This window comes from Hyperolius riggenbachi, chromosome 4 (assembly GCF_040937935.1).
Source record: "Hyperolius riggenbachi isolate aHypRig1 chromosome 4, aHypRig1.pri, whole genome shotgun sequence".
NCBI lineage: Eukaryota > Metazoa > Chordata > Amphibia > Anura > Hyperoliidae > Hyperolius > Hyperolius riggenbachi.
The window spans coordinates 386032418-386047869 of record NC_090649.1 but is presented as its reverse complement, the minus strand read 5'-3'; the positions used below and the strand labels follow the sequence as shown (position 1 = coordinate 386047869).

Below are 15452 nucleotides of genomic sequence, written 5' to 3'. Positions count from 1 at the left end.
ACTGGAGCAGCTGAAAGAGGTGTAGAGAATATAACTGTCCTCAGACAGACTCAATGAGGCCTGGCTTGTAGTCCATACATTGGTTGTGCATTTAGTGATAGCTTTGTAATTTAAAGAACTATCAAAAAACGTTTTTTCTGTAAACCCCACATACCTATAGAGCTTTTAGCCAGCAACACAAACATGCTTTTCAGAGGTCTCTCAGCACAGCCTGTGTGAAAAAAAGCCTTGTTTACCAGCTGTTTTGTAACAATTTTGTGTCGGCACTGAAGTGAGGGGCAGGCAGAGCTGAACTGTTACCTGGCTATAAACTGTTTATTTTACACTGTGTGGCACAGAGAGACACACACAGACAGGAAAACAGAGCTTAAGCTGATGATTATTTACACACTTTTGACGCTATATTTCTGCTTTCTATCATTCTGAACAGATTACAGTAACAGTATTAGAGCCTGTGAAGATTGTTTCTGTATGATGGATGTGCTTAGCTCAGTCCCCCATAGTAATGCCCACAGTAATGTCATTTTCATCATATGAAAAGATGAAAAAAAAGCCTTTGTATTGCTATTTGCTAGTAATTACTGAAAATATATGTGGCATTTAGCATTTATGTTAACTTAGATAGTTGTCCTTTAAGTTGAATGTAACATGTCTGCTCACAAATTGTGCAGAAGACGACCTCGTCACAGGGCTCATTTACATCATAAAAATTTCTGTACGGGAGCTGGCGCTGCACAGCTACCCAACACTTCTTTAGGGATATAGTATGAAAACTATAGTTGGTTCGCCTCCTTCTATTCACCAAAGTCACTATAAACTAAGAAGGTGGTGCTACACAACAAACAATACAGAGTCCATAATCTTCACATTCCTTGGTGTCAGTAGTGATCTTCTCATGGAAGTAACACAATGAACCATCACTACACTTGATGTATATAGACTCACCAGATTGCTAGACCTATATGTAGGTCAGCATGCACATCGGAACACTAGGCTGTTCTTGGCCACAATGGCAAAGCAGATAACAATACTCTTCTATAGCGGCATCCTTTATCTTCCATAAACTATATTGGTTTCTACAGTAGGTTTATACTTGAGTCAAACAATTTTCCTGGCCTCTGAAGTAAAAAAGTTAATTCGGTTTATACTCAGGTTTATATACACGTACAATATGGTAATTATTAAATACATGGCAGTACTTTACTTTAGATCTTATGTTTTTTTCATTTACCGTAATCCTTTAATTCAGTGAGACAGAATTTATTTAATTCAAGACAATATATTCTTGCCGTTATAGAAATGATAACTAGCAGATCAAGCTCATTTTAATGCCTGGCTATAACTTCCTCTTCCACAGCACTGACAGAGGATGCAGAGATATGGTAACAATATTTTTATTCCTAGCAGGAAATAGAGACACCTATTGACTTGATGTAAAGTGTAATTTATGGCTAAAGGTCTAGATTAAATAACTGTAGTGTTATAGGAAGTAACTTAAAAAGACGTAAATAAAAATGTAATACCAAAAATCAGATTTTTGAAGAACAATAAATTAAGCAACACCATGCATAAAGTTTATTCTCAAAGACAATGTTCCGAGCTTCACTGCTTTTCATAAGAAAAGGTCTCCAAGGAGGAAGCCTGAAGCCATTAAAACACAGTGACTGACAAGTGTATGCATAACACACTCCATATCAAGCATTACAGCACTGAACACATTGAATTTCATGAAAATAAAACCGCAAAGACCCTGCACTGGAAGCAGCTCTTCAGTGTAAAGTGTGGCTATAATAATATAAACATAGCAGAAACATTCTGATTAGAAATCAATTGTATCACCAATGTTTTGAGAATATAAATCAGTGCCTGTAAAGCCCAAATGGGGATCTCTGGAAATTCTAAGCTCAGTCTTGGGGTATAGATCATGCAGGCTTTATTACAGCAAAATATATTGCATGGTTGAATTTGCTGTATTTGAGGTTTAGTCTGCGTACCCAAAAGAGAATCTGAGGGCGATCTTGCAGACGATCATTATTCCGTTTTCCTGAATGGCAGCTGATTGGTCAGCAATACCACACCAATGTACACATACTGGCATCTGATCTTCTGACACTCAAATGTCCTCTCAGGTGCACACAGTGAGGAGCTCTGCCCCACCACCCGCACCACAAGGGATAGCTGTGTTTTGCACACACATAAATACTCATATTGCAAGGTCTTGCAGAATATATGCCACGATGTGTGCAAGACTGATCTGTATTTACCAACATGGTCAATCAGAAGGGAACCGAGAAAATCGTCTTTTCCAATTGGTTAGCCAAATAATTCACTCCTGATCAATGGACAAACAATGATGCTGTTTGGATTGTTCATTGATACGTGAGAATATATGGTAGTGTGTACAAGATTCACGTTTAGCAGGATAAGAAGTTGGATAAAGTATCTATACATCCAACTACCATCAACCTAAAGAGGAGCTGAAGTGAAAATAAAATAATAAACAAAATTGCATATTTTTTACAATGTTCATTTATAGATTTAGTCAGGGATTGCCCATAGTAAAATCTTCCCTCTCTATGATGTACATTCTGAAATTTATCACCGGTGGTGACATCTTTAGTTCTGCCAGGTGATCTGTACGGAATGTACATTACTGAGCGTTCTGTGCAGAGAGGAAGATATTGCTTGCTTGGGAGTTGGAAAAATAACCGTTATTTCCCACAATGCAACAAGGTTCACAGACCGCATACTTTCAGGACTATGGTCTCGACATCACACTGTGGGAGGGGTTTCACCATAATATCAGCCATTCAGACACCCCGATGATCTCTTTGAGGAAAGGTAAAGATTTCTCTTGGGAAAGGGGGTATCGGCTACTGATTGGAATGAAGTTCAAACCTTGGTTATAGTTCCTCAATCAGGAACAGCAGGAGAGTCGACAAAGCAGAGTAGCAGAAGGCATAACTTCTACTTGCCTTGGCCCTGTAATAGAAGCTGCTGCACCAAGATGACAATTCTGTACTCCATAAAAGAAACTTTAAATTGTTGTAAAATAAAGATGCAGATGAGTCAGTGTATGATTGCTCAATCACTGAACTACTTTCTACTAGGAACAGCAAATTTTATCCTTCTCTGAAGTCTTTTGCACAGCGGAACACTTTTCCTGCAACCGTAAGGAAAAAAAGCCTATGACACAGCTAACAGGTACATGTTATACACCTAATTCCTGAATCTTTCTCCATTGTGTTCCATAAAAATCGTAGAATAAGTGTGGCCATTGAATGTAATGTACTATACACCACAATGTTTTATGTACAAAACACTTTCACTGCAATAAATGAAAAGTATAGTTATCTGTACTTTTTATGATCGTATGAAATAAAGTGGAAAACCCAAATGCTGCTCTAATAGATGCAGACGCTTTAAATGGAGAAAGGCAGCTAAAGCAGCAATATGGATTGTTTTTACTAAACTGAGCCATTGTTTATCAGAGCAAAAGCAGATGCTATTATCGGCTATTTATGAACCTACATACAGACGGTCCAGCGTGTAATTCTAAGTGCGTTCCTTTCTCTCTAAATGCAATTTAATCCCTAGCACTCAGGCGCTTTTACCTTGATACTCAGCAAATATCAATTTTGTTTTTAAGCACTAGATTCTGTACTAAATGTGGTGAAATCAACTTTACCATTAGTAATTTATAAGAAGCCATTTCAGCACTGGGTTACACACTACTGTAAAAGAACACACTATTGCTTGAAGGACATCTCTGCTTACATCCTTCTAAAATGATGTGATGATTACAGTTGCTACAAAGGCCACTTTATAGCTAATTATTAAAAAGGTTTCTATTGCAGCTAAAATTTCCAACATTGTATAGCGCTTTTCTCCTGTTGGACTCAAACCACTAGAGAGCTGCAGCCACTAAGGGCACACTCAATAGGCCACCCGGCAGTGTTAGAGCCCATTCATAGTAGGATGATTAGTGTCCGTTTACCGCTAATTGCCGAAGCACTAGCGCTTCTTAAAGCACTAGTGCAATTGTAACTATATGGCAGTGATCTCACTGCCGCTATTGCCGATCGCGGGCGTTCCAGAATTAGCGGCAATCACAAACACGCTGCATGCAGCATTTTGCCGCAATTGAAGAGCGATCGCGATTAGCATGCTATAAAAGCGCTAATCGCGATTGCTAAAAAAGTTAATTTGTACAGTGATTTTACCGCGATAATCGTGGTAAAATCACCCACGCAAAACGGTTTTGCCACTTTTCAAGTGTGAATCGGCCCTAAGGCAGTCTTGCCCAAGGCCTACTTACTGTATAGGTATTTGGCTTACTGAATAGGAAGAAAAATAGGAATAGTAATTGCTTGAATTTAATTCCTGTTCTCCAATTTTAGGGGTACACTATACTACCAGAATACAATTGTTAATTTGTTTCACAATATTAATTTATAAATTATTTAGTCATTGTTTCCCCAATTAAAAAATCTATCCTCACCTCAATTTACATTCTGAAATGTATCACAGGTGGTGATATATTTAGCTTTATTAGGTGCATCACTGCAGAATGTTGGTTTTTGAGAATTCCAAAGCCAGTAGAAATAATGTGTGATCTTAATTATCGAGCACACCAAAGGGCATGAGGATCCTCCAAAGAAGACCTCTTATGCCCATCAGTAAAGAAAAAGGTTAGATGTTGGGATTTTCCATATACCCAATGCAATCCCAACTATGCTGACGCACATAAGGGGCTAGTAAAAACAGTTGGGGGGGGGGGGCTTTCTTGTTTGCTAAATTTATTCTCTCTCTTTTATAGTCCTTATGACAGAGGCAGGTGAGTTGGTATGATTTAGGAAGGGAACCCACAGACATTTTTTATCCCACCACACTGGAGAGCTGCTGCAGTGTGGTAGTTGAGACCATACACTCAGATGGACTCATCATATAAGCAAAAGTGATTTGTTTTATAACTTGTTCTTTAACTTTAGCTACCGTATATACTCGGATACAAGTCGACCTCGTGTACAAGTCGACCCCATTATTTGAGCCTCCTAAACTGAATTTTTTTAGAGGCTGAAGTATAAGTCTACCCCTCAAAGTTAATGGCTGCACTTGGGGACTAGGAGGGGTTAATGGCTGCACTGCGTAAAGTATTGTGAACATGAATCCCTCCTGGCCCCCAAGTGCAGCCATGATTGTCTCTCCCCCACCCTGCAGACTGCATGGCACTTGTGACAGGGGACATTGATCCTCCTTCCCACCCACCAACACCCAAAGGGCAGCCACCTCTCTCTATCCCCCTCCCATGTAATTTAATGCAGAGTAATACTGCAGCAGAAGTGAAGTGGTTGCCGGGGACTTTAATGAGAGGGCACCTTTCTCTCTCTCTCCTTGCCTCCCTGCAGTGCGTGCACTAGTGGCCGGCGGGTATTGAGATCCTCCGTAATCCCCGCAGCAGAAGGGAAGTGGTTGCCGGGGACTTTAATCCTCCCTCCCTCCATCACCCAAAGTGCAGCCGCCTCTCACTAACCTTCCTCCCCGTGTGTAATTTGAATGCAGCCAAGCATCGCAGCAGAAGTAAAGTAATTTCTCTTCCAGCGCCGGTTGCCATGCCCGCTCATCTTCCTCACTCGCACCGCGTCATGTGACTTCAGGAGCCGGCGGTACGTGCATTAGCGTACCGCCGGCTCCTGAAGTCACATGACGCGGTGCGAGTGAGGAAGATGAGCGGGCATGGCAACCGGCGCTGGAAGAGAAATTACTTTACTTCTGCTGCGATGCTTGGCTGCATTCAAATTACACACGGGGAGGAAGGTTAGTGAGAGGCGGCTGCACTTTGGGTGATGGAGGGAGGGAGGATTAAAGTCCCCGGCAACCACTTCCCTTCTGCTGCGGGGATTACGGAGGATCTCAATACCCGCCGGCCACTAGTGCACGCACTGCAGGGAGGCAAGGAGAGAGAGAGAAAGGTGCCCTCATTTTGGTTATAAGTTGTTAAATTTAGGGCTACTCATGTATAAGTCCACCCCCCCACTTTTATACTATGAGTTAGTCCTAAATTTCTCGACTTGTATCCGAGTATATACGGTAATCATAGAAAACTGAGTTTTTTTGCAGTGTGCAGGAAGGTTATTATATAAATAAGGTGATAAATAAATAAGGTGAGACATCTCAAGTTTTGTGCATTAGGCCCAATAAATGCGAGTTCTATAAAATTCTACAAACAAAAAGCTGCTGGTAAACTCTGACACTTTCCATTAGCAAAGATCACACCTTCATGATGGTTGGCTGAATTCTCAATGAGAGAAGCTTAGTGGCTTTGTTAAACAGTCACAAGTACTTCAGTGCAACCTGGATAATGTAGTAGGTGTTTATGTGATGCATATGCAACCGTCACTTCAGAGTGCATCATTATATAACGGCTTAATTACACTTGTGAGAAGAGCGCTGCCTAATAAAGCACAAGCTGTGTTACCTGGCTTGCATTCATACAAGTCGCAGCACTCTCCTGGCTTCCCCGATGCTTTGGACACAAGGATATTGAGATAGCCAGGCTGGCAGACTTTCCGTAAGCATCCTGCTGGGTTGCAGACACAGCGGCTGGGCAGTGGGCAGCATTCGCCAGGAGGTGCGTAGCCTTCAATAAGGACAGAGTCTTCAGCACATCTCGGGGAGAACTGCACTTCACAGCGGGCTGTCGAGCAGTCAGGCTTCTCCTCTGCAATAGAAGATTAGGAAGAAGATTATATAGTGTCACACAATACTGTACACAGTGCAACTGCTAATACAGTGTAAACAGATTCCAGCAAAAGAGGTTCTATATCTCCCTTCTAATGTCTCGTATGTTGTGCATTTTGTTAATTACTATACACCTGTCCATATAACTTATTACATTTGTGTTACCATTTCTATATTTTGTACCAATATCTGTATATCAGTTACCCATGATTGTTCTTTACCCTATGTACTGTCACACACGGATGGTGATTATGGCCTTATATCAATCAATAATAATAATAATAACAATCTTATATGTATATAACTTTGACACTTTTTGTATCTTAGGGCTTTACAGAGAACATTGAACCATTCCCACCAGTCCACTTTACTGAATGAAGCTCGCAGGTTTGGGACACACCTGTAATAACGGTCATCTATAACAGGCAATCATGGCTGCTTTGGACAGCCTATTCCCTTACAATTACACTGATGAACTCTCTGCACAGCCAGGACTGGCACTTTCATTTGGGCCAACTGTGCAATTTCTGCCTCCCCCAGGTCTCCCCTCCAACTTTACTGTGGTCCTTGGGGCCCCTGCAGAGTAGTTGGCAGCTGAGTGAACTACTTGTCTGGCTGGTGATCTCCTCCATCAGTCTTTATTCGTGCTGGTCACCACCTCCATGTGACCTGGCGCCATGTTATTACATAATAATGATGTAGAAGAGGTGCCCCCGCAAGGATGAAGAGGGGAATGCACGTACTGATAGAGGAGTGCGTCAGAAGGACAGGTGAGTTCTCTCTGCTGCCAACAACTCTACAGGGGCCATACTGGGGGGGATTTGTCAGAAATAAAGCAGGAATAAAGTCCCCCAAAAGCCACTTGTAGGGGAAGGGGGAGGGGTGAACTAGCTAGAACCAGCTCTGTGTGCAGCAATACTTAACCCAATAGACTGAACATGATTTTACATCTTTGGAAGGACACTTGTAAATACTAGTATCAAGATTGGAGAAGTGTATGGACCCTTAGGCTACAGTTATCTATTAGAGTTAGAGGAACTTCTTAGGTTAGTGTAAATGCTCCATTGCACTGGCGGCGCCAGGGGGGTCCAGGGGGACGCTGAAGCACCCCCTAAAATTCTCCAAGCACCCCTAAAGCACCCCCCAGCGTGAACTGACTTTCGGCGTCAGTTCACCGGCAGCAGCAGCCCGCAGCTCTGGCAGAGCACGGCTACGGTAAAATGGCGTCCGAAGCCCTGCTCTGGAGACTTCGAGTCTGCAGCACAGGGCTTCGGGTGCCATTTTTCCGTAGCCCTGCACTCAGCGCGGGAGTTTCAGTTGCTGGCTGGCAGAGGATCGTGGGAGCTGCGCGCCAGACGGAGGCTGGGACAGGTCTTCTGCAGGTGAGTAAAATGTTTTTGTTTTTTTTATTAGCCGATGTATCTTCTGGTCAGGTCTGCCACATGATTGAAGTGTTTTCTGGTCATGTCTGCCACATGATTGAACGTGTTTTTTGGTCAAATCTGCCGACATTATTGAACGTGTGTTTTGGTCAAATCTGCCGACATGATTGAACGTGTGTTTTGGTCAAATAAAACAATTTGGTGATAAAACATTTTTATTGTTTTGTAGGTAATAAAAACAATAGCTGCAGATCTGTACTGCTGCTATGTCAGTGCAATGTCCCTTTAAACACTGCAATTCTAATCGAAGAACCATATTAGACACATATATACTAGAATACAAAAGCAACAGAGTGGCAATTGCAGAGTTAATTGATTTTAGTCCCTCCAACCCATGCAGGGAGCGCATCACTCCCCCTATGAAAACCTGCTAAATTCAGAAGAAAGTGGCAGGCAATGAGCAAATATAATATAGTATTATTTTCAGACAATGCAATTCACATCAAGACCTTCTTTTCATCAACTCCATAATGACAAGCTGTATGACCACAGCAAACCATGAACCTGCAATTAAGCTGACGGGTGCAAACAGTCATACCTGAAGTCATTAATATTAATAATGATGATCATAGCAATATATATGCTAATAGAAGCTACCTTATAGGTTAACAGGTTCAACATGGGCATGCTGTGCCCTTGAGGGGGAAAAAAAATCACTGCATGTCAGCAGAATTCACAGTGCACAGCTTACCAGAATATATCAGATGCACCAAAATATGCTGCTTCTGCCTCACCCTTCATATGCCACTAAACTCGATGTAAAAAAAAAACTAAAATAATGCATTCTCTTCGGTTTTAGACATGTGACAATTAACTTACAATGAATATAAACAAAATTATAGTAGGTTTCAAAATAAATTATTATTATTATTTATTTATAGCGCCAACAAATTACAATAAATAAGATTGAAGACAATAATAGTGGGGAGACCGACAACACAATACAGCTAGTGAGCAATGCCAGATCATGCACTGGAGTAGTAGTATCAATAATAGAAGTTAATAGAAGTACACAAAGAGAGAAGGCCCTGCTAAACGGGTGCATCGAGAGATTCTCAGCAGTGAGTCCTTGAGGAGGTGAAATTTGAGGGCTTTGTTTGAAGGTGCTGAAGGAGGGGGCAAGCCTGAGTGGCAGTGGAAGAGAGTTCCACAGGATGGGGGGCAGCTCTAATGAAGTACTGTAGTCATGCATGGGAGTGCGAGATGCGTGGGGTGGTTAGGAGGCGGTTGATGGAGGAGCGAAGTGAGCAGGCAGGGTGAATATATTTGTAATGAAGTCTGTTTTTCAGCTTAGAAAGGAGATTCCATTTGATTTTTATTATACAGAAACATTGATGGCTACCTCTCACACTGTCACCATCATCCTGTACTTTGATTAACTAAACACTCTAGAGCAGGGGTCCCTAACCTTTTTCGGTCAAGGTTTCGGGCGGGGGGGGGGGGGGGGGGCGGTTGCGGGGAGAGTTGTGTGTGTGCGTGGCTGATTTGGGGGGGGGGGGGGGGGGTTGGGGTGCAGTGGCAAAACTATATAACTATTTGAAGTGTATAGGTATGTAGGTAGCCAGGTACAGGTATAGGGTATTGGGATTGGCAGAGAGATGGGCTTCTGCAGATTGCTAGGAGAGGTTAACAAAGGAAATAAGCTATCCATGACTGAACAAAATGCACACCATTCCTTACATTTCAATCTTAGCACAAAGTTTATTAGGGACAAATACTAAACCATTTACAATTTAAATGATTTTATATTTGGATAAGTCCCTAATAAACTTTGTGCTAAGATTGAAATATAAGGAATGGTGTGCATTTTGTTCAGTCATGGATAGCTTTAAAAAAAAAAAAGCTAGCAAAAGGCGGATCAAAGAGTGCACACATTATGATCATTGATATATCAAATTATTCAAATATTCAACAACAATCCTAGGCCTAGGGCCTATGCAGCACAGAATCTGACGTAGTGAGGCCACAACAAAGGAAAGGTGGTAAAATGTGGTATGAAATGAACACTGCTAGGCCGCCTTACCTAAAGCAGAAAATAATAATAGGTAGGAATATGATCAGCTGCCCTGCCACGCTGTCTCAAGCTACTGTTTCTTCTTCCAATGGAGCAGCTGCAAACGGCTACACATGCTGAGTAGAGCGGGAGATAGGATGGGCGGGACTTACGGCTTGCGTGGCAGAAGGGCTAACGCGTACAGGTGGTGATCTAGCTGCGGGCACTAGCAGCTATGCACTCTGCTAAGTTTAGACCAGCCAAACTTAAAAATAATTGAGGCAGGGGATTAGCCGTGGCCCAGCGCAAAATGTCCTGTGGCCCGGTATTGGGCCACAGACCGGCGGGTAGGAACCACTGCTCTAGAGAAGGAGGTGACTGGATGAACTGCAGTACAGAATTTCACCTACTGATATGCTGCAGATAAAATCCTGACCACCGATTCAGAAACAACTATTATGGGAAAAGAACACAAACACAAGTCCGCATGTAAAGGGTTTTTACACTTCAAAAGTAATGTCAACATTATGTAAACAATGTTTACATTTCAGAGGTTGAATAGTTTCTGATCCTTGTTTAAATTAAAGGCAAAATGGCAACCACTTATATAGTATATAGAAGCAAAGAGGTCAACCGTCTCAGATTTAAGTCTGAATATAAATATTATACTGGCCACTAGTGATGGTGTTCAACTCCCGACGGCAGCTGTTCAGCACCTGAATGAGCGGACAGGGTCAGGAGGAGCTCACTGCCTTGTGTCACGTTGCTCTTCATGCAACTGTGATACTTCCTCCTTTTGGTTTGGAGGAAATATTTCTGTAATCCTAAGCTCACACTAGCCCTCCCCTACCTATGCCTAACACTAATCGGCCCCTAGCTACATAGAATGCCTAGAACACTACTAAGTACTAACACCCCCCCCTCCATCCCTCCTTAGGAAAGGCATAAGCGAGCAGCCTCTGCTCTGGTGTTTGGTGCCTGCTGTAGCCAGACATCAGCACCCAAAAAAGCCCCAGCGTTCGCCTATACCTAGCCCCCAATCCCGATCACCACCGGAGCCTAATAAAACCCCACCACTAGAGGCGAACGGTGCTTAGCTATTGTATAGCTGAGTGTCTATTCCCGATACGTTGCTGCTAGCCCTAGTCCCAGTGCTGCACCACTGCTAGTCACCCACTAGCAATATCATGCAAGTTCTCAGCAGTGTTCCGCAACATCAATCTGCAACACTGGCTCAAGCTGTGCATGTGGATTGCCCCATTTGGGTACATGCACAGCAGCAGGTCTGCTGGACAGATGAACCACACAGTTCAACTACTCATGTGAACTTAGAATAAGCCAGGCACTGCTTTGAATATGTTACAGCTCTCTCTGTTTAATCAGCAGGTATACTGCATCCTTGTTAGATGTTTAAGCCATTCGTAAGGCTTTACAAGGTGTAATTGGCAGAACAGCAGTTGTATGGTCTCGTGACTGGTCACCTTGGCTTTACAGCATTAGACAGCTTTTTACCCCATGAACTATTACTTGGATGGAGTTTCTTGATTTGGGTAATCGCCATGCCTGCATACAACCGCCTCCAACAAGACAGCGAGACAAACAGTATTCACTTGATTATTTATGTTTTCCCAGTAATGTTTCGTGTGGACAAAATGGATAGGTGCAAGCCAGCCCTAATTAGTAACAGTGCATTGGCCTCTGCTCCACTTTACCTCCTGCCAACTGTAAGTGCTGAGCAAAATTCTCAAGTCAAGCTTGACAAGAGCAGAATAAGCCATCCTTTCTAAACAATGATTCATAGGCAGGCACACAAATACCACTGATGTTATGTTAGGTGAACACTGAGGATTTGGGCTAACTAAAAGACAGTCTTCACTGAACCTTTTCACTAATGCTTTTTGAAATGAGCAGCAAATGAGTTGGAAACAGGAGAACATCATAGATCAGGGACATAATCAAATATGAATTCCAAACAGTTTGCGCTTGTGTATTCAGCAGCGCACTGTCAAGCAATGTATCAGAAATCTCAATGAGATGTAGAGGCCTCTCTCTATGCCATGCTAATACGCTGCTTCTATGCCGTACTGCATTTGATGTTACAGTCGGCGAGCACTTCTCTCAGTACCAGACTGAGGCACTTAACAATGCAAGTTTATTCAAAACAGCAACACGGCTTAAAGTGCAGCATTAAAAGCAAATAAAACCGCCCACATTTGCTGCATTAATAATGCTTACAGTATTTCCGTATAGAGAGACACTACTTTGAAGATAATGCCCATCAACGTGTTTGAATGAATTTCTATTGTGGTTGTACCACTGAGATCAGTGCCTTCTATTTGAAGTGCTTAGTGTTTCCTTCAGCAGAGCCGATAGTCTAAGCTGCACTTGTACTTGCCATTACTCGGTCCTTCAGCCAATTGTCCACATTGACAATTTTCTGACAATATATTAGGGCTGGGACCCACTAGGGTGCTTTTGCTGATCACCTGCGATCGGCAAAGTGCTACTCCACTCGGATCCCTATGGAGGTGGTACCACTAGCAGCACTGTGATTACAGAGTGGTTGCAAAACGCTGCATGCAGCATTTTGGGAGCAATCTCATCAGTGGCTACAGTAGCCAAATTGTGATGGATCCAGGAATCACGTTGAAATCACGGCACTTCCGTGATTCGCTAAATTGTGGGCACTTTGTGATTGCCGCAGAGTGCCTGTAGTCCCAGCTCTTACAGGGATCAAGAAAGGACACCGGACAAGAAAGGACAATGGCAACTGGTGCAGTTACCATGGAAAATAGGGTTTGGTGAGGTATCATATAAACCAGTGCTTCTCAACATATCATTGGTATGAACCCCTTTTGAAAGCCTGTGCTCACAAAGCATCTACTGGTATGGCAAAGATTATCTCAAGGCCATAGATATATTTGTCTCTAACCAGTTTGCAAGCATTTCTATCGCTTTTAATTAGCTAAAATAATAATTTGGTATTGTTTGCATAGGATTGATCATTTTCCATAGCTCTAAAGTTCTTATACTTTATACTATATCAAGCCCCAAAGTACCTTCTTGATCCATCAGAAGTACCCTCTGCAGTATGCGTACCACACGTTGAGAAACTAAGCTATAAATAACACACAGACTGAGGCCTCTTGCACACTGCAAGCGATTCCGATTCAGATTCTGCTTTTTAATCGGTTTTTACATCCGATTCCGATTTGCAGTTTGCTCACTGCAAATCGGAATATAAATCGGATGTAAAAAACGATTAAAAAGCGGAATCTGAATCGGAATCGCTTGCAGTATGCAAGAGGCCTGAAGGTAAAACTTAATCTTTCCAACCACATAAGCAGAGAAAAGAGATCTTTGAACTGTATGTACCCCAAATGCTGCTGGGGCTGCACAGAAGTATACACTGATGTGTGCCTTGTCTGCAAAATTATAATGAGCTCCAGACTTAGTAAAAAAGTTAATTTTGTAAAGAGGCAGTGTAGTTCTCTACCTGCAACTTTGATATAGACTTGTGTTTACTCATTTTAAGAATACAGTAGAATGCCTCTATAGTAAACTCCAAGGGACCAGGAACAGTAGTTTATTATATCAGAAGTTTACTATATCAGAAGTGGTCATACATTGTATATTTATACTGACACATTTGCTGGGACCTGAGGACTGAGCTTACTACCGTATATCCAGACGATTACTATGTCAGAGTTTACTGTATATAATTCTTACAATTATTTGTGGATGACTATAATTACAGCACTCTTTTGAACCCTGCCCAACTCCAACCTAAATAAAATGATCCTGAGACAAAAAGAGAATTTGTGCGGATACAGATCCTCATATTAGAGTTAAGGAAAGCACACAGCTTTTGGAATTCTCTGTCCCATTCTAACGTATGCTGTACACATGCTACCCAAGAAGCCAACGCTGGCTCCCACAGATGATCTTTATTGCTGCATCAGTGAAGTAACTTAATCAGAGGTTTAATCTTTCTGAAACAGCAAGTGGAGGTATAAATAGCACTGCCGGACAGGACTAAAGATCAGGAAGCCTTTCAATGCGTTCATTCACAGCTAATAGCAATGCACATTCTGATGGTGACACACAGGAGGCGGCAGGATTAGGCCCCTTTTTTTCCTTTCCCAAGTTCCAGAGTTCAGATATATAGACATGTGGAAGTAACATTTCCTTGTAATTATAAATAGCAAGTCGGAAGATGCATGGGATCCTAATGACCGCTGACAAGTCTAAAATGGAACATAATGCAGATGTCCAGTAAGAATGAACACTGGCAAGTCGCTGCACATGTTCAGGTGCGCTTGCCAAACTCTAAGCTCGCTTTGAACAACTAGGAAGGAAGCATAAGAGTATTAAAATATGAATAAAAGTAAAAGTAAAACCTGCAGAATCAAAGCCTACCTTATTGCTAGGTACACAGGATACAATTTTTGGACAGATTACTGTCAGATCGATTATTTCCAACAGGTCCGATCTGATCTCCAATCGATTTTCCGATCAATTTTACGTTCACTTCTATGTAAAAGCGATCGGAAATCAGATCAGATCTGTTGGAAATAATCGATCTGACAGTAAATCTGTCAGAATATTGTATTGTGTGTACCTAGCATAATACTAAAGAGAAATAATGAAATTGGTATTTTCCAAGTTTGTGGCAAGCATGCAGCCTTAAACAAAGGTAAACAAATGCAGTAACTTCTGAATGGCACTGGCTCATTTTCATGTTGAATGCTGTTCGAAACTAGTGAGCCACAAACTTGGTACACTAGCATTTCATTAACTACCTGTGTTAATAACCCAACTCTAAATCTCCACATACACGCCAAACAAAACTTGGGCAAGGCGGCTGATAACAACCAACTCTGCCGAGAATGCAGCATGTGTACAGCAGCCCCTGCCTGCGATTTATCCTAGCTTTGGCTGAGAGCATTGTTCTTCCTGCTAACCCACCCTCAGTATGACATCACTTCCCCCCATGCATAACAACAGTACACTTTGCTAGTGTGCAGGGCAGTGACGAGTCTGTCAGCATCGTCTGTCCCTGCAATGTCTCCCAAGCAATCAAGCACAAATCCCTGCTGGGTGACACTGATCATGCATGTGTACGGTCCTTAAAGAGGATCTAAACTTATGCATAGGAATGGAAAAAAAAAACAGAAAAACTAACCCTGTTTGTATTTAAAGATAAAAGGCTGTCTAATTCTCCCTTATTTGGAAGTAATAAATCACTGTAATTTGAGCTGTCATCACTGTCTTAT

General features: G+C 42.1%; 1 protein-coding gene across 2 annotated transcripts in view; it reads right to left on the bottom strand.

Moving 5' to 3' along the window:
- The window catches only part of CRIM1 (cysteine rich transmembrane BMP regulator 1), a 982593-nt gene that overhangs the window by 559344 nt on the left and 407797 nt on the right, over positions 1-15452 (bottom strand). For both annotated transcript variants that reach the window (XM_068232129.1, XM_068232130.1), the window contains exon 3: positions 6479-6721. In XM_068232129.1, coding sequence (XP_068088230.1) covers positions 6479-6721 — 243 coding nt within the window. The remainder of the gene's footprint in view (positions 1-6478; positions 6722-15452) is intronic.